We start from the raw sequence: 20332 nt of genomic DNA, 5'->3' as shown, positions 1-20332 counted from the left end.
CTCTTCTGACCCAGCCTCTCACTAATCACCCTCTACTAACCCAGCCTTTCACTAATCACCCTCTACTGACCCAGCCTCTCACTAATCACCCTCTACTGACCCAGCCTCTCACTAATCACCCTCTACTGACCCAGCCTCTCACTAATCACCCTCTACTGACCCAGCCTCTCACTAATCACCCTCTACTGACCCAGCCTCTCACTAATCACCCTCTACTGACCCAGCCTCTCACTAATCACCCTCTACTGACCCAGCCTCTCACTAATCACCCTCTACTGACCCAGCCTCTCACTAATCACCCTCTACTGACCCAGCCTCTCACTAATCACCCTCTACTGACCCAGCCTCTCACTAATCACCCTCTACTAACCCAGCCTCTCACTAATCACCCTCTACTAACCCAGCCTCTCACTTATCACCCTCTACTAACCCAGCCTCTCACTAATCACCCTTTACTGACCCAGCCTCTCACTAATCACCCTCTACTAACCCAGCCTCTCACTAATCACCCTCTACTGACCCAGCCTCTCACTAATCACCCTCTACTGACCCAGCCTCTCACTAATCACCCTCTACTGACCCAGCCTCTCACTAATCACCCTCTACTGACCCAGCCTCTCACTAATCACCCTCTACTGACCCAGCCTCTCACTAATCACCCTCTACTGACCCAGCCTCTCACTAATCACCCTCTACTGACCCAGCCTCTCACTAATCACCCTCTACTAACCCAGCCTCTCACTAATCACCCTCTACTAACCCAGCCTCTCACTTATCACCCTCTACTGACCCAGCCTCTCACTAATCACACTCTACTGACCCAGCCTCACACTAATCACCCTCTACTAACCCAGCCTCTCACTAATCACCCTCTACTAACCCAGCCTCTCACTAATCACCCTCTACTAATCCAGCCTGTCACTAATCACCCTTAACTAACCCAGCCTCTCACTAATCACCCTCTACTAACCCAGCCTCTCACTAATCACCCTCTACTAACCCAGCCTCTCACTAATCACCCTCTACTGACCCAGCCTCTCACTAATCACCCTCTACTGACCCAGCCTTTCACTAATCACCCTCTACTGACCCAGCCTCTCACTAATCACCCTCTACTATCCAGCCTCTCACTAATCACCCTCTACTAACCCAGCCTCTCACTAATTTTTACATTTACATTTAAGTCATTTAGCAGACGCTCTTATCCAGAGCGACTTACAAATTGGTGCATTCACCTTATGACATCCAGTGGAACAGCCACTTTACAATAGTGCATCTAGATCATTTTAAGGGGGGGGGGGGCAGAAGGATTGCTTTATCCTAGGTATTCCTTGAAGAGGTGGGGTTTCAGGTGTCTCCGGAAGGTGGTGATTGACTCCGCTGTCCTGTCACTAATCACCCTCTACTAACCCAGCCTCTCACTAATCACCCTTTACTGACCCAGCCTCTCACTAATCACCCTCTACTAACCCAGCCTCTCACTAATCACCCTCTACGGACCCAGCCTCTCACTAATCACCCTCTACTAACCCAGCCTCTCACTAATCACCCTCTACTGACCCAGCCTCTCACTAATCATCCTCTACTAACCCAGCCTCTCACTAATCACCCTCTACTAACCCAGCCTCTCACTAATCACTCTCTACTAACCAGCCTCTCACTGATCACCCTCTACTAACCCAGCCTCTCACTAATCACCCTCTACTAACCCAGCCTCTCACTAATCACCCTCTACTAACCCAGCCTCTCACTAATCACCCTCTACTGACCCAGCCTCTCACTAATCACCCTCTACTAACCCAGCCTCTCACTAATCACCCTCTACGGACCCAGCCTCTCACTAATCACCCTCTACTAACCCAGCATCTCACTAATCACCCTCTACTAACCCAGCCTCTCACTAATCACCCTCTACTGACCCAGCCTCTCACTAATCATCCTCTACTAACCCAGCCTCTCACTAATCACCCTCTACTAACCCAGCCTCTCACTAATCACCCTCTACTGACCCAGCCTCTCACTAATCACCCTCTACTAACCCAGCCTCTCACTAATCATCCTCTACTAACCCAGCCTCTCACTAATCACCCTCTACTGACCCAGCCTCTCACTAATCACCCTCTACTAACCCAGCCTCTCACTAATCACCCTCTACTAACCCAGCCTCTCACTAATCACCCTCTACTAACCCAGCCTCTCACTAATCACCCTCTACTAACCCAGCCTCTCACTAATCACCCTTTACTGACCCAGCCTCTCACTAATCACCCTCTACTAACCCAGCCTCTCACTAATCACCCTCTACTGACCCAGCCTCTCACTAATCACCCTCTACTAACCCAGCCTCTCACTAATCACCCTCTACTAACCCAGCCTCTCACTAATCACCCTTAACTAACCCAGCCTCTCACTAATCACCCTCTACTAACCCAGCCTCTCACTAATCACCCTCTACTAACCCAGCCTCTCACTAATCACCCTCTACTAACCCAGCCTTTCACTAATCACCCTCTACTGACCCAGCCTCTCACTAATCACCCTCTACTGACCCAGCCTCTCACTAATCACCCTCTACTGACCCAGCCTCTCACTAATCACCCTCTACTGACCCAGCCTCTCACTAATCACCCTCTACTGACCCAGCCTCTCACTAATCACCCTCTACTGACCCAGCCTCTCACTAATCACCCTCTACTGACCCAGCCTCTCACTAATCACCCTCTACTGACCCAGCCTCTCACTAATCACCCTCTACTGACCCAGCCTCTCACTAATCACCCTCTACTGACCCAGCCTCTCACTAATCACCCTCTACTAACCCAGCCTCTCACTAATCACCCTCTACTAACCCAGCCTCTCACTTATCACCCTCTACTGACCCAGCCTCTCACTAATCACACTCTACTGACCCAGCCTCACACTAATCACCCTCTACTAACCCAGCCTCTCACTAATCACCCTCTACTAACCCAGCCTCTCACTAATCACCCTCTACTAATCCAGCCTCTCACTAATCACCCTTAACTAACCCAGCCTCTCACTAATCACCCTCTACTAACCCAGCCTCTCACTAATCACCCTCTACTAACCCAGCCTCTCACTAATCACCCTCTACTGACCCAGCCTCTCACTAATCACCCTCTACTGACCCAGCCTTTCACTAATCACCCTCTACTGACCCAGCCTCTCACTATTCACCCTCTACTATCCAGCCTCTCACTAATCACCCTCTACTAACCCAGCCTCTCACTAATCACCCTCTACTGACCCAGCCTCTCACTAATCACCCTCTACTAACCCAGCCTCTCACTAATCACCCTTTACTGACCCAGCCTCTCACTAATCACCCTCTACTAACCCAGCCTCTCACTAATCACCCTCTACGGACCCAGCCTCTCACTAATCACCCTCTACTAACCCAGCCTCTCACTAATCACCCTCTACTAACCCAGCCTCTCACTAATCACCCTCTACTGACCCAGCCTCTCACTAATCATCCTCTACTAACCCAGCCTCTCACTAATCACCCTCTACTAACCCAGCCTCTCACTAATCACTCTCTACTAACCAGCCTCTCACTGATCACCCTCTACTAACCCAGCCTCTCACTAATCACCCTCTACTAACCCAGCCTCTCACTAATCACCCTCTACTAACCCAGCCTCTCACTAATCACCCTCTACTAACCCAGCCTCTCACTAATCACCCTCTACTGACCCAGCCTCTCACTAATCACCCTCTACTAACCCAGCCTCTCACTAATCACCCTCTACGGACCCAGCCTCTCACTAATCACCCTCTACTAACCCAGCATCTCACTAATCACCCTCTACTAACCCAGCCTCTCACTAATCACCCTCTACTGACCCAGCCTCTCACTAATCATCCTCTACTAACCCAGCCTCTCACTAATCACCCTCTACTAACCCAGCCTCTCACTAATCACCCTCTACTGACCCAGCCTCTCACTAATCACCCTCTACTAACCCAGCCTCTCACTAATCATCCTCTACTAACCCAGCCTCTCACTAATCACCCTCTACTGACCCAGCCTCTCACTAATCACCCTCTACTAACCCAGCCTCTCACTAATCACCCTCTACTAACCCAGCCTCTCACTAATCACCCTCTACGGACCCAGCCTCTCACTAATCACCCTCTACTAACCCAGCCTCTCACTAATCACCCTCTACTGACCCAGCCTCTCACTAATCACCCTCTACTAACCCAGCCTCTCACTAATCACCCTCTACTGACCCAGCCTCTCACTAATCACCCTCTACTAACCCAGCCTCTCACTAATCACCCTCTACTGACCCAGCCTCTCACTAATCACCCTCTACTAACCCAGCCTCTCACTAATCACCCTCTACTGACCCAGCCTCTCACTAATCACCCTCTACTAACCCAGCCTCTCACTAATCACCCTCTACTGACCCAGCCTCTCACTAATCACCCTCTACTAACCCAGCCTCTCACTAATCACCCTCTACTAACCCAGCCTCTCACTAATCACCCTCTACTGACCCAGCCTCTCACTAATCACCCTCTACTAACCCAGCCTCTCACTAATCACCCTCTACTGACCCAGCCTCTCACTAATCACCCTCTACTAACCCAGCCTCTCACTAATCACCCTCTACTGACCCAGCCTCTCTCCTCCTCATCTCTCCTGTTCTTTTCTCCTCCTCTCTCCCACTCCTCTCTCCTCTTCTCACCTCCTCTCTCCTGCTCCTCTCCTCCTCATCTCTGCCTGCTTCTCTCTCCTGCTCCTTTCTCCTCTCTCCTGCTCTTCTCTCTTGCTCCTCTCTCCTACTCTCTCCTGCTCCTCTTTCCTGCTCCTGTCTCCTGCTCATCTCTCCTGCTCCTGTGCTGCCCCCTCCTGCTCCTCTCTCCTGCTCCTCTCTCCTCTTCTCTCTCCGGCTCCTCTCCCCTGCTCCTCTCTCCTCCTCTCTCCTGCTCCTCTCTCCTGCTCTCTTATCCTCTCTCCTCCTCTCTCTCCTGCTCCTCTCCTCCTCATCTCTGCCTGCTTCTCTCTCCTGCTCCTCTCTCCTCTCTCCTGCTCTTCTCTCTTGCTCCTCTCTCCTACTCTCTCTGGCTCCTCTTTCCTGCTCCTGTCTCCTGCTCATCTCTCCTGCTCCTGTCCTGCCCCCTCCTGCTCCTGCTCCTCTCTCCTGCTCCTCTCTCCTCTTCTTTCTCCTGCTCCTCTCTCCTCCTCTCTCCTGCTCCTCTCTCCTGCTCTCTTATCCGCTCTCCTCCTCTCCTCTTTTTATAGTTCTTCTGTTAGAAACATTTAAATGTGTCTCCTATCCATATAATCCAATGTAAACCAGTGTAAGGGGTTAAATACAAGCCAACCGATTGGTACACAGTATCAGGGACGATGATAAGTCTATAAGTAGACTGAAGTTGATTGGCTCAGGAATTGGGAGGAGGTAAAAGTGTGCATAATGTATTAAAATTGAATTGCTGCAGGTGTGAGGAATTAACACATGAGTTGATTGGTTAGAAAACAATGTTGGCTCTTTCCTCTCTAGTTGACACGAAATGGAAATTGGAAAAATTATGAGAGATTGAAGACTACAATATAAATATTTGATATCTGTTGTTGTTGTCCAGGTTTGAGCCGTGTATCAGGGGACAGTGTATCAGGGGACAGTGTATCAGGGGACAGTGTATCAGGGGACAGTGTATCAGGGGACAGTGTATCAGGGGACAGTGTATCAGGAGACAGTGTATCAGGAGACAGTGTATCAGGGGACAGTGTATCAGGGGACAGTGTATCAGGGGACAGTGTATCAAGGGACAGAGCATCAGGGGACAGTGTATCAGGGGACAGTCCATCAGGAGACAGTGTATCAGGGGACAGTGTATCAGGGGACAGTGTATCAGAAGACAGTGTATCAGGGGACAGTGTATCAGGGGACAGTGTATCAGGGGACAGTGTAACAGGGGACAGTGTATCAGGAGACAGTGTATCAGGAGACAGTGTATCAGGGGACAGTGTATCAGGGGACAGTGTATCAGGAGACAGTGTATCAGGGGACAGTGTATCAGGGGACAGTGTATCAGGGGACAGTGTATCAGGAGACAGTGTATCAGGGGACAGTGTATCAGGGGACAGTCCATCAGGAGACAGTGTATCAGGAGACAGTGTATCAAGGGACAGTGTATCAGGGGACAGTGTTTCAGGGGACAGTGTATCAGGGGACAGTGTATCAGGGGACAGTGTATCAGGGGACAGTGTATCAGGGGACAGGGGACAGTGTATCAGGGGACAGTGTATCAGGGGACAGTGTATCAGGGGACAGTGTATCAGGGGACAGTGTATCAGGAGACAGTGTATCAGGGGACAGTGTATCAGGGGACAGTGTATCAGGGGACAGTGTATCAGGAGACAGTGTATCAGGGGACAGTGTATCAGGGGACAGTGTATCAGGAGACAGTGTATCAGGGGACAGTGTATCAGGGGACAGTGTATCAGGAGACAGTGTATCAGGAGACAGTGTATCAGGGGACAGTGTATCAGGGGACAGTGTATCAGGGGACAGTGTATCAGGGGACAGTGTATTAGGAGACAGTGTTTCAGGGGACAGGGGACAGTGTATCAGGGGACAGTGTATCAGGGGACAGTGTATCAGGAGACAGTGTATCAGGGGACAGTGTATCAGGGGACAGTGTATCAGGGGACAGTGTATCAGGAGACAGTGTATCAGGGGACAGTGTATCAGGGGACAGTGTATCAGGGGACAGTGTAACATTGCTGAGAAAGTAGTCAACCTCTCCCTAGCTGGGACTAAATGTAAAATGAACAAAAAGTCAATGAGACGAGACTTAATATTTTTCCCGTTTGATGTCTGTGTTCCTGTGTTGCGTGTGATGTTTGTTTGTCCAGGTTTGAGCCGTGTCCCAACATGACAGCGGAGGTGTACCTGCGCTCCTACCTGACCCCCTGCGTCAATGACTGTGGGACCTACGGACAGTGCAAACTGCTACGGACTAACAACTATCTGTACGCTGCCTGCGAGTGCAAAGCAGGTGACTAAGGTTCAAATCAACGATGATTGGTCGGGCAAACCAATGTTATCGCAGGTGGAGCAACCAATGTTCCTGTTACTCCAACATGTTTCTGTTACTCCAACATGTTTCTGTTACTCCAACAGTGCAGCATCATGTTTCTGTTACTCCAACATGTTTCTGTTACTCCAACATGTTTCTGTTACTCCAACATGTTTCTGTTACTCCAACATGTTTCTGTTACTCCAACATGTTTCTGTTACTCCAACATGTTTCTGTTACTCCAACACGTTTCTGTTACTCCAACATGTTTCTGTTACTCCAACATGTTTCTGTTACTCCAACATGTTTCTGTTACTCCAACATGTTTCTGTTACTCCAACATGTTCCTGTTACTCCAACATGTTTCTGTTACTCCAACATGTTCCTGTTACTCCAACACGTTTCTGTTACTCCAACATGTTTCTGTTACTCCAACATGTTTCTGTTACTCCAACATGTTTCTGTTACTCCAACATGTTTCTGTTACTCCAACATGTTCCTGTTACTCCAACATGTTTCTGTTACTCCAACATGTTCCTGTTACTCCAACACGTTTCTGTTACTCCAACATGTTTCTGTTACTCCAACATGTTCCTGTTACTCCAACAACATGTTTCTGTTACTCCAACATGTTTCTGTTACTCCAACAACACGTTTCTGTTACTCCAACACGTTTCTGTTACTCCAACACGTTTCTGTTACTCCAACACGTTTCTGTTACTCCAACATGTTTCTGTTACTCCAACACGTTTCTGTTACTCCAACATGTTTCTGTTACTCCAACATGTTTCTGTTACTCCAACATGTTCCTGTTACTCCAACACGTTTCTGTTACTCCAACATGTTTCTGTTACTCCAACATGTTTCTGTTACTCCAACATGTTTCTGTTACTCCAACATGTTTCTGTTACTCCAACATGTTCCTGTTACTCCAACATGTTTCTGTTACTCCAACATGTTCCTGTTACTCCAACACGTTTCTGTTACTCCAACATGTTCCTGTTACTCCAACATGTTCCTGTTACTCCAACATGTTTCTGTTACTCCAACATGTTTCTGTTACTCCAACATGTTTCTGTTACTCCAACAACACGTTTCTGTTACTCCAACACGTTTCTGTTACTCCAACATGTTTCTGTTACTCCAACAACACGTTTCTGTTACTCCAACACGTTTCTTTTACTCCAACATGTTTCTGTTACTCCAACATGTTTCTGTTACTCCAACATGTTTCTGTTACTCCAACATGTTTCTGTTACTCCAACATTTTCCTGTTACTCCAACATGTTTCTGTTACTCCAACATGTTTCTGTTAATCCAACATGTTCCTGTTACTCCAACATGTTTCTGTTACTCCAACATTTTCCTGTTACTCCAACATGTTTCTGTTACTCCAACATGTTTCTGTTACTCCAACATGTTTCTGTTACTCCAACATGTTTCTGTTACTCCAACATGTTCCTGTTACTCCAACATGTTTCTGTTACTCCAACATGTTTCTGTTACTCCAACACGTTTCTGTTACTCCAACATGTTCCTGTTACTCCAACATGTTTCTGTTACTCCAACATGTTCCTGTTACTCCAACATGTTTCTGTTACTCCAACATGTTTCTGTTACTCCAACATGTTTCTGTTACTCCAACACGTTTCTGTTACTCCAACATGTTTCTGTTACTCCAACACGTTTCTGTTACTCCAACATGTTTCTGTTACTCCAACATGTTTCTGTTACTCCAACACGTTTCTGTTACTCCAACATGTTTCTGTTACTCCAACATGTTTCTGTTACTCCAACACGTTTCTGTTACTCCAACATGTTTCTGTTACTCCAACATGTTTCTGTTACTCCAACACGTTTCTGTTACTCCAACATGTTTCTGTTACTCCAACATGTTTCTGTTACTCCAACACGTTTCTGTTACTCCAACACGTTTCTGTTACTCCAACATGTTTCTGTTACTCCAACATGTTCCTGTTACTCCAACAGTGCAGCAACATGTTTCTGTTACTCCAACAGTTCAGCATCTTGTTTCTGTTACTCCAACATGTTTCTGTTACTCCAACATGTTCCTGTTACTCCAACATGTTTCTGTTACTCCAACATGTTTCTGTTACTCCAACAGTGCAGCATCATGTTTCTGTTACTCCAACATGTTTCTGTTACTCCAACATGTTCCTGTTACTCCAACATGTTCCTGTTACTCCAACATGTTCCTGTTACTCCAACAGTTCAGCATCTTGTTTCTGTTACTCCAACATGTTTCTGTTACTCCAACATGTTTCTGTTACTCCAACATGTTTCTGTTACTCCAACATGTTTCTGTTACTCCAACATGTTTCTGTTACTCCAACATGTTTCTGTTACTCCAACATGTTTCTGTTACTCCAACATGTTTCTGTTACTCCAACATGTTCCTGTTACTCCAACATTTTCCTGTTACTCCAACATGTTTCTGTTACTCCGACATGTTTCTGTTACTCCAACATGTTTCTGTTACTCCAACATGTTTCTGTTACTCCAACAGTGCAGCACCTTCCTCTGACACCGCCTGGTGTAGAGGTCCAGGATGGCAGGAAGCTTGGCCCCAGGGATATACTGGGCCGTACGCACTACCCTCTGTAGGGCATTACAGTCGGATGGCGAGCAGTTGCCGTACCAGGCAGTGATGCAACCGGTCAGGATGCTCTCGATGGTGCAGCTGTGGAACTTTTTGAAGACCCATGCCAAATGTTTTTAGTCTCCTGAGGGGAAAAAGGTGTTATCGTGCCCTCTTCATGACTTTCTTGGTGTGTTTGGGCCATGATAGTTTGCTGGTGATGTGGACACGAAGGAACTTGAAACTCTCAACCTGCTCCACTACAGCCCTGTCAATTTATTTTTATTCTTATTTAACCTTTATTTAACTAGGCAAGTCAGTTAAGAACAAATTCTTATTTTCAATGACAACCTAGGAACAGTGGGATAATTGTCTTTTTCAGGGGCAGAATGACAGATTTTTACCTTGTCATCTCGGGGATTCAATCTTGCAACCTTTCGGTTACCAGTCCAACGCTCTAACCACTAGGGTACCTGCCACCCAAGGCGGAGCTTTACCTAGCAAAGACCTATAGATGACCTGGAGCCAGTGGATTTGGCGACGAATATGAAGCGAGGGCCAGCCAACGAGAGCATACAGGCAGCAAAGGTCGGCAGTATATGGGGCTTTGGTGACAAAACGGATGGCAATGTGATAGACTGCATCCAATTTGTTGAGTAGAGTGTTGGAGGCTATTTTGTAAATGTTGTGTTGGAGGCTATTTTGTAAATGACATTGCCAAAGTCAAGGATAGTCAGTTTTATGAGGGTATGTTTGGCAGCATGAGTGAAGGATGCTTTGTTAAGAAATAGGAAGCTGATTCTAGATTTCATTTTGGATTGGAGTAGCTTAATGTGAGTCTGTAAGGAGAGTTTACAGTCTAACCAGACACCTAGGTATTTGTAGTTGTCTACATATTCTAAGTCAGAACCGTCCAGAGTAGTGATATTGGACTTGCAGGCAGGTGCGGGCAGCAATCAGTTGAAGAGCATGCATTTAGTTTTACTTGCATTTAAGAGCAGTTGGAGGCCACGGTAGGAGAGTTGTATGGCATTGAAGCTCGTCTGGAGGTTTGTTAACACAGTGTCCAAAGAAGGGCCAGAAGTAAACAGAATGGTGTCGTCTGCATAGAGGTGGATCAGAGACTCACCAGCAGCAAGAGCGACATCATTGATGTATAAAGAATAAAGTGTCGGCCCGAGAATTGAACCCTGTGGCACCCCCATAGAGACTGCCAGAGGTCAGGACAACAGGCCCTCCTATTTGAGACACTGAACTCTGTCTGAGAAGTAGTTGGTGAACCAGGCGAGGCAGTCGTTTGAGAAACCGAGTCTGCCGATAAGAATGTGATGATTGACAGAGTCGAAAGCCTTGGCCAGGTTGATGAATACGGTTGCACAGTATTGTCTTCTATAGATGGCGTTTATGATATCCTTTATGACCTTGAGCGTGGCTGAGGTGCACGCATGACCAGCTCTGAAACCAGATTGCATCGCGGAGAAGGTACGGTGGGATTCGAAATGGTCGTGGTCTGTTTGATAACTTAGAACTCGAACACCTTAGAAAGGCAGGGTTGGATAGTTATAGGTCTGTAACAGTTTGGGTCTAGAGTATCTCCCCCTTTGAAGAGGGGGATGATCGCGGCAGCTTTCCAATCTTTGTGGATCTCAGACAATACGAAAGAGAGGTTGAACAGGCTAGTAATAGGGGTTGCAACTATTGCGGCGGATAATTTTAGAAAGAAAGGGTCCAGATTGTCTAGCCCAGCTGATTTGTAGGGGTCCAGATTGTCCAGCTCTTTCAGAACATCAACTATCTGTATTTGGGTGAAGGAGAAATGGGGGAGGCTTGGGCGAGCTGCTGTGGGGGGTGCAGAGCTGTTGACCAGGGTCGGGGTAGCCAGGTGGAAAGCATGGCCAGCCGTAGAATAAGGCTTATTGGAATTCTCAATTATCGTGGATTTATCGGTGGTGACAGTGCTTCCTAACCTCAGTGCAGTGGGCAGCTGGGAGGGAGGTGCTCTTATTCTCAATGGACTTTACAGTGTCCCAGAACTTTTTGGAGTTTGTGCCACAGAATGCAGATTTCTGTATGAAAAATAAAGCCTTTACTTTCCTAACTGCCTGTGTATATTGGTTCCTAACTTCCCTGAAAAGTTGCATATTGCGGGGGCTACTCGATGCACACCAAACTAGGAGGCCCGCTGCAGCCCAAGCATACACAGGTTCCACCGGATCCAAAAAGGGCTTACAGAAGCCACCTGTTTCCCTAATACTTACCCAAGAAGCCTGAACTGTCAGAGCCTCATGAGGCCTGAACTGTCAGAGTCCCATATAGGGAACCAGAACCTGCTACAACTTGGCTTCGCACACTGACATGCTGCCACTGCAGCCCAAGTCCATAGACCCAACAGTTCCAAGAACAATACTTACCTTGTGACCTGAAATGTCAGAACTCATACAAGGAACCCGCCAAAACAACAAGTCCGAAACAACAGAACACCAATCGACCAGACTTGATGAACCACGGGAGCCCGAGGCTCAAACCCACAGGGAACTGTGGGTAACCCGGATAAATGAAAAAGACAAAACGACAGAACTCTTGTCGTGACTCAACTCAAAAATCTGAATCAAACCCCAACCTTGTACTGTACTATGTGTTCATGCGTTAGCATACCTCTCTTGTAAACGTGTGTTTGCGTTTTCGTGTGTGTGTGTGTGTTAACCTGTCTCTCCTGGGTCCAGGCTGGGACGGCTGGGGCTGTACCGACCCCTCGGAGGCCTATTCCTATGGTTTCCAGCTCCTGTCCACCTTGCTGCTCTGCCTCAGTAACCTGATGTTCGTTCCTCCCGTGGTGATCGCTGTCCGCGGCCACTACCTTCTGGAGGCCTCCGTATACATCTTCACCATGTTCTTTTCTACTGTGAGTTACACACACTCTCTCTCTCTCACACACACACACATACACACACACACACACACACACACACCCACCCACACACACACTCACACTCATACACACACCTACACAAACTCTCACACACACACACCTACACACACTCTCACACACACACACACACACACTCACACACACACACACACACACACACACACACACACACACACACACACACACACACACACACACACACACACACACACACACACACACACACACACACACACACACACACACACACACACACACACATCCAGATTTGTTTAACCTTGTCATTTAGGACTCTGGAGTTTACTACAATACCCAGGATAGAGAGATGTGTTTAACCTTGTCATTTAGGACTCTAGAGTTTACTACAATACCCAGGATAGAGAGATGTGTTTAACCTTGTCATTTAGGACTCTAGAGTTTACTACAATACCCAGGATAGAGAGATGTGTTTAACCTTGTCATTTAGGACTCTAGAGTTTACTACAATACCCAGGATAGAGAGATGTGTTTAACCTTGTCTTGTAGGACTCTAGAGTTTACTACAATACCCAGGATAGAGAGATGTGTTTAACTGAATAGGCCTGTGGCATACAAGACATACAAAACATGAAGGAAGTTGTCAGTCAGTCCCTCTGCTTTTCCTCTGCAGCTTTGTGTAATGCAGTGTTTATTTGGCAGCTATTTTACATTTAGTTTTATTATTCGTAAAATTTTAATCCTATTTCATCCTTCCATCCTAGTTGTCACCAGTCGACTAAAACTCTGGACGGTTTTAGTCACAGTCAATTTTAGTCAGAAAATAGTCAATGTATTTCAGTTAAATATAAAATAGAGCTTCTGACATGACCAGAGCAAAAAATGGCCGATATGAAAGCAAAGATTATCAAAGACATTAATGTTTCTACTTGAGGTAAGTTACATATAAAGTGTCCTGGCTGGCATCAGTTCAAAAGAGAGACTAGTGATTGAAGTGTCTTGGCTGGCATCAGTCCAAAAGAGAGACGAGTGATTGAAGTGTCTTGGCTGGCATCAGTCCAAAAGAGAGACAAGTGATTGAAGTGTCCTGGCTGGCATCAGTTCAAAAGAGAGACGAGTGATTGAAGTGTCTTGGCTGGCATCAGTCCAAAAGAGAGACGAGTGATTGAAGTGTCCTGGCTGGCATCAGTTCAAAAGAGAGACGAGTGATTGAAGTGTCCTGATGAGAAGCAACATCGTGTCAAATTGAATGTCCATTAGTCTCACTTGGAATTTTCGTCTCGTTACAATTTTCGTCGATAAAAAATGAAAAACAATTTGTCTCGTTATCGCCATTAGTTTTATTCAAGAAAAATTGTTTCAGCAAAAGTTATTGTTGATGGAATGAACACTGGTGTAAATGGAACAACGACATAGAGCCCAGATGACCAAAATATTACTGATATTAATTACTCAGACAATGTTTCTAACATGAAGAGAGATACAGTAATTCACTACATGGACATCCTCTCTACCACCACCATGCTTCACCGTAGGGATGGCGCCAGGTTCCCCATTCATGGTCTGCCCATTGTGGTATAGAAAAGCATGTGAACAATACACACCATGTTTTACTGAAATAATTCACATTATCAATCTTATTTTATGAATGTAATTTATTTATTCCAGTTGTACCAAATTATTCTTTTCTTAAATGTCTTATATTCTAGTTCTACAATGCTACAATATTTAATGTTATATTTAATGTTATAAATGTCAATGTTATATTTAATGTTATATATTGTGTTTAATTTCAGTTCTACCATGCGTGTGACCAGCCTGGTATCGTGGTGTTCTGTATCATGGAATACGATGTTCTCCAGTTCTGTGACTTTCTGGGTTCCCTCATGTCTGTCTGGGTCACCGTCATCTCTATGGCTCGGCTCAAGTCTATCATTAAACAGGTTAGTGCTCTATCCATCTCTATGCCCAGGCTCAAGTCTATCATTAAACAGGTTAGTGCTCTATCCAACTTTATGCCCAGGCTCAAGTCTATCATTAAACAAGTTAGTGCTCTATCCAACTCTATGCCCAGGCTCAAGTCTATCATTAAACAGGTTAGTGCTCTATCCAACTCTATGCCCAGGCTCAAGTCTATCATTAAACAGGTTAGTGCTCTATCCAACTCTATGCCCAGGCTCAAGTCTATCATTAAACAGGTTAGTGCTCTATCCAACTCTATGCCCAGGCTCAAGTCTATCATTAAACAGGTTAGTGCTCTATCCAACTCTATGCCCAGGCTCAAGTCTATCATTAAACAGGTTAGTGCTCTATCCAACTCTATGCCCAGGCTCAAGTCTATCATTAAACAGGTTAGTGCTCTATCCAACTCTATGCCCAGGCTTAAGTCTATCATAAAACAGGTTAGTGCTCTATCCAACTCTATGCCCAGGCTCAAGTCTATCATTAAACAGGTTAGTGCTCTATCCAACTCTATGCCCAGGCTTAAGTCTATCATTAAACAGGTTAGTTATGTATCACAGGTTGTTGGCACCTTAATTGGGAAGAACGGGCTGGTAGTAATGGCTGCAGTGGAATCAGTGGAATGGAAATACATCAAACACATGGTTTTCATGTTGCTCCATTCCATTATAATGAGCCCCTGCTTCCTGTTTTATCTACAGAGCATTCGGTATTCGGTAAGTATTCAGACCCCTTGCCTTTTATCACATTTTGTTACATCACAGCCTTATTCTAAAATGTATTAAAAAAAAAATTCCTCATCAATGTACACACAATACCCCATAATGACAAAGCGGAAACAGGTTTTTAGACGTTTTTAGCAAATGTATTAAAAATACAAAACAGAAATAGCTTATTTACATAGGCATTCAGATCCTTTGCTATGAGACTCGATATTGTGCATGGCGCCGACAGAGATGGCCGCCTCGCTTCGCGTTCTTAGGAAACTATGCAGTATTTTGTTTTTTTTATGTATTATTTCTTACATTGGTACTCCAGGAAATCTTAAGTCTTATCACATACAGCCGGGAGGAACTATTGGATAAAAGAGCAACGTCAATTTACCAACATTACGACCAGGAATATGACTTTCCCGAAGCGGATCCTCTGTTTTGACACACCCAGGACAATGGATCGGATCCCAGCAGGCAACCCAAAACAACGGCGCCGCAGAAGGGGCAAACGAAGCGGTCTTCTGGTCAGGCTCCGTAGACGGGCACATCGCGCACCGCTCCTACTCACCAATGTCCAGTCTCTTGACATACTGACTCAAATCTCTAGCCACTTAAATAATAAAAAATTGGATGTAATAAATGTATCATTAGTAACTTAAACTATGCCACTTTATATAATGTTTACATACCCTACATTACTCATCTCATATGTATATACTGTACTCGATACCATCTACTGCATTTTGCCTATGCCGCACGGCCATCGCTCATCCATATATTTTTATGTACATATTCTTATTCATTCCTTTACACTTGCGTGTATTAGGTAGTTGTTGTGAAATTGTTAGATTAATTGTTAGATATTACTGCATTGTCGGAACTAGAAGCACAAGCATTTCGCTACACTCGCAATAACATCTGCTAACCATGTGTATGTGACCAATACAATTTACCACCTGTGGTAAATTTAATTGATTGGCTATGATTTGGAAAGACACACACCTGTCTATATAAGGTCCCACAGTTGACCGCGCATTTCAGAGCAAAAACCAAGCCATGAGGTTGAAGGAATTGTATGTAGAGCTCCAAGACAGGATTGTGTCGAGGCACAGATCTGGGGAAGGGTACCAAAAGATTTCTGCAGCATTGAAGGTCCACAAGAATACATTGGCCTCCATCATTCTTAAATGGAAGAAGTTTGGAACCACCAAGACTCTTCCTAGAGCTGGCCGCCCGGCCAAACTGAGCAAACGGGGGAGAAGGGCCTTGGCCAGGGAGGTGACCAAGAACCCGATGGTCATTCTGACAGAGCTCCAGAGTTCCTCTGTGGAGATGGGAGAACCTTCCAGAAGGACAACCATCTCTGCAACACTCGACCAATCACGCATTTATGGCAGTGGACAGACGAAAGTCACTCCTCAGTAAAAGTAACATGACAGCCCGCTTGGAGTTTGCCAAAAGGCACCAACAGGACTCTCAGACCATGAGGAACAAGATTCTCTGTTTGGCCTGAATGCCAAGCATCACGTCTGGAGGAAACCTGAAACCATTCTTACGGTGAAGCATGGTGGTGGCAGCATCATGCTGTGGGGATATTTTTCAGCTGCAGGGACTGGGATACTAGTCAGGATCAAGGGAAAGATAAACGGAGCAAAGTACAGAGATCCTTGATGAAAACCTGCTCTAGAGCACTCAGGACCTCAGACTGGGGTGAAGGTTCACCTTCCAACAGGACAATGACCCTAAGCACACAGCCAAGAGAACACAGGAGTGGCTTTGGGACAAGTCTCTGAATGTTCTTGAGTGGCCCAGCCAGAGCCCGGACTTGAACCCAATCGAACATCTCTGAAGAGACCTGAAAATAGCTGTGTAGCAACGCTCCCCATCCAACCTGACAGAACTTGAGAGGATCTGCAGAGAAGAATGGGAGAAACTCCCCTAATACAGGTGTGCCTTGCTTGTAGCATCATACCTAAGAAGACTAGAGGCTGTAATCGCTGCCAAACGTGCTTCAATAAAGTACAGAGTAAAGAGTCTGAATACTTATGTAAATGTGATATTTCAGTTTTTTATTTGTAAAAAATTTGCTAATATTTCTAAAATCCTGTTTTTGCTTTGTATTTATGCGTCTATATTGATGAAGGGGAAAAACAATTTATAATCAATTTTAGAATAAGGCTGTTACATAACAAGATGTGGAAAACCTCAAAGGGTCTGAATACTTTCCGAATGAATATCTCCTAGATACTAAACAAACACGACATCAAAAGGGACTGACAAAGGAGGTCAATTGTTGGCCAATAGTTTTGGCTTTTGTGAAAATGTGAAAATTGCCCTTTTGGTGAAAAGAGTTGTTTTGGTGGGATGGAGTTTTGGCCTGATGACATGGAGGAGCTAAACTACACTGAACAAAAACATAAATATAAATATAAACGCAACATGCAACAATTTCAAAGATTTTATTCATATAAAGGAAATCAGTCAATTGAAATAAATTCATTAGGTCCTAATCTATGGATTTCACATGACTGGGAATACAGATATACATCTGATGGTCACAGATACCTTAACAAAAAGGGGTCTGCATCAGAAAACGATATATATATATTTTATACAAATATATGTATACAGTTGAAGTTGGACGTTTACATACACCTTTGCCAAATACATTTAAACTCAGCTTTTCACAATTCCTGACATTTAATCCTAGTAAAAAATCCCTGTTTTAGGTCAGTTAGGATCACCACTTTATTTTAAGACTGTGAAATGTCAGAATAACAGTAGAGATAATGATTTATTTCAGCTTTTATTTCTTTCATCACATTCCCAGTGGGTCAGAAGTTTACATACACTCAATTAGCATTTGGTAGCATTGCCTTTAAATTGTTTAACTTGAGTCAAATGTTTCGGGTAGCCTTTCACAAGCTTCCCACAATAAGTTGGGTGAATTTTGGCCCATTCCTACTGACAGAGCTGGTGTAACTGAGTCAGGTTTGTAGGCCTCCTTGCTCGCACACGCTTTTTCAGTTCTGCCCACACATTTTCTATAGTATTGAGGTCAGGGCTTTGTGATGGCCACTCCAATACCTTGACTTTCTTGTCCTTAAGCCATTTTGACACAACTTTGGAAGTATGCTTGGGGTCATTGTCCATTTGGAAGACCCATTTGTGACCAAGCTTTAACTTCCTGAGTGATGTCTTGAGATGTTGCTTCCATTTATAAACATAATTTTCCTCCCTCATGATGCCATCTATTTTGTGAAGTGCACCAGTCCCTCCTGCTGCAAAGCATCCCCCACAACATGATGCTGCCACCCCCGTGCTTCACGGTTGGGATGGTGTTCTTCGGCTGGCAAGCCACCCTCTTTTTCCTCCAAACATAACGATGGTCATTATGGTCAAACAGTTTCATCAGACCAGAAGACATTTCTCCAAAAAGTATGATCTTTGTCCCCTTGTCCAGTTGCAAACCGTAGTCTGGATTTTTTATGGCGGTTTTGGATCAGTGGCTTCTTCCTTGCTGAGTGGCATTTCAGGTTATGTCGATATAGGACTCGTTTTACTGTGGATGTAGATACTTTTGTACCTGTTTCCTCCAGCATCTTCACAAAGGTCCTTTGCTGTTGTTCTGGGATTGATTTGCACATTTCGCACCAAAGTACGTTCATCTCTAGGAGACAGAACGCGTCTCCTTCCTGAGCGGTATGACGGTTGCGTGGTCCCATGGTGTTTATACTATTATAGTACTATTGTTTGTACAGATGAACGTGGTACCATCAGGCGTTTGCGGAGGTCTACAACTTTTTTCTGAGGTCTTGGCTGATTTCTTTTGATTTTCCCATAATGTCAAGCAAAAAGACTGAGTTTGAAGGTAGGCCTTGAAATACATCCACAGGTACACCTCCAATTGACTCAAATGATGTCAATTAGCCTATCAGAAGCTTTTAAAGCCATGACATCAATTTCTGGAATTTTCCAAGCTGTTTAAAGGCACAGTCAACTCAATGTATGTAAACTTCTGACCCACTGGAATTGTGATACAGTGAATTATAAGTGAAATAATCTGTCTGTAAACAATTTTTGGAAAAGGACTTGTGTCATGCACAAAGTAGATGTCCTAACCGACTTGCCAAAACTATAGTTTGTTAACAAGAAATTTGTGGAGTGGTAGAAAAATGGGTTTATGGATTATCTTGGTCATGTAGAAATATTCACTAACAGGGATGTAAACAAATTTGTACACAGAATTTGAGAGAAATAAGCTTTTTGTGCATATAACATTTCTGGGATTTTTTATTTCAGCTCATGGAACATGGGACCAACACTTTACATGTTGGGTTTATATTTTTGTTCAGAATAATTAATCTCTATAGATAATATACACATTACAGAGACAATAGAACCACCTTCATATTAGAGAGAAGTAGAAAGAGCTGAAACAAAGATGTGGGAGTCGCCGTTTATTCTGTGGTTGTTGACATTCTGCTGTATTTTACAGTAAACACTAGCAGGTACTTCCTCCCTTCTACCTCTCTCCATCCCTCCCTCCTTCTGTCTCACTCTGACAGAGACAAAATGAGTGACAGAGAGAGAGGGAGAGCGAGAGAGAGAGAGAGAGAAAGGGAGAGGGAGAGAATGGGAGAGAAGTGGAGAGAGTGATGAAGAAATATTGAGAGAGAGAGAGAGAGGGAAAGAGAGAGAGAGAGAGAGAGAGAGAGAGAGAAAGGGAGAGGGAGAGAATGGGAGAGAAGTGGAGAGAGTGATGAAGAAATATTAAGAGACAGAGAGAGAGAGGGACAGAGAGCGAGAGAGCGAGAGAGAGAGCGAGAGAGCGAGAGAGCGAGAGAGCGAGAGAGCGAGAGAGCGAGAGAGAGAGAGAGAGAGAGAGAGAGAGAGAGAGAGAGAGAGAGAGAGAGAGAGAGAGAGAGAGAGAGAGAGAGAGAGAGAGAGAGAGAGCCTGACCAAGACATCTGCTGTCTTCTAGAGGTTTTCATTTTGCTGAGCAGTGCAGAAATCTGTTTATGCCACTAATCAAATCACACAGACTGGAGGAGAGCTCTATCCTGTCTGTCTGTCTGTCTGTCTGTCTGTCTG

General features: G+C 45.1%; 1 protein-coding gene across 4 annotated transcripts in view; it reads left to right on the top strand.

Annotated features, from left to right (window-relative positions):
* The window catches only part of tmem8b (transmembrane protein 8B), a 243656-nt gene that overhangs the window by 209985 nt on the left and 13339 nt on the right, over positions 1 to 20332 (top strand). For all 4 annotated transcript variants that reach the window (XR_008755083.1, XR_008755084.1, XM_055887874.1 and 1 more), the window contains 3 exons: positions 6896 to 7038; positions 12382 to 12560; positions 14360 to 14506. Coding sequence is in view for 2 of the 4 variants with exons in the window: in XM_055887874.1 (XP_055743849.1) it covers positions 6896 to 7038; positions 12382 to 12560; positions 14360 to 14506 (469 nt within the window). In the remaining 2 variants the exon portion in view is untranslated. The remainder of the gene's footprint in view (positions 1 to 6895; positions 7039 to 12381; positions 12561 to 14359; positions 14507 to 20332) is intronic.

Source organism: Salvelinus fontinalis, chromosome 28 (assembly GCF_029448725.1).
Source record: "Salvelinus fontinalis isolate EN_2023a chromosome 28, ASM2944872v1, whole genome shotgun sequence".
NCBI classification, from domain to species: Eukaryota; Metazoa; Chordata; class Actinopteri; order Salmoniformes; family Salmonidae; genus Salvelinus; species Salvelinus fontinalis.
This window is presented reverse-complemented; position numbering and strand designations above follow the sequence as displayed.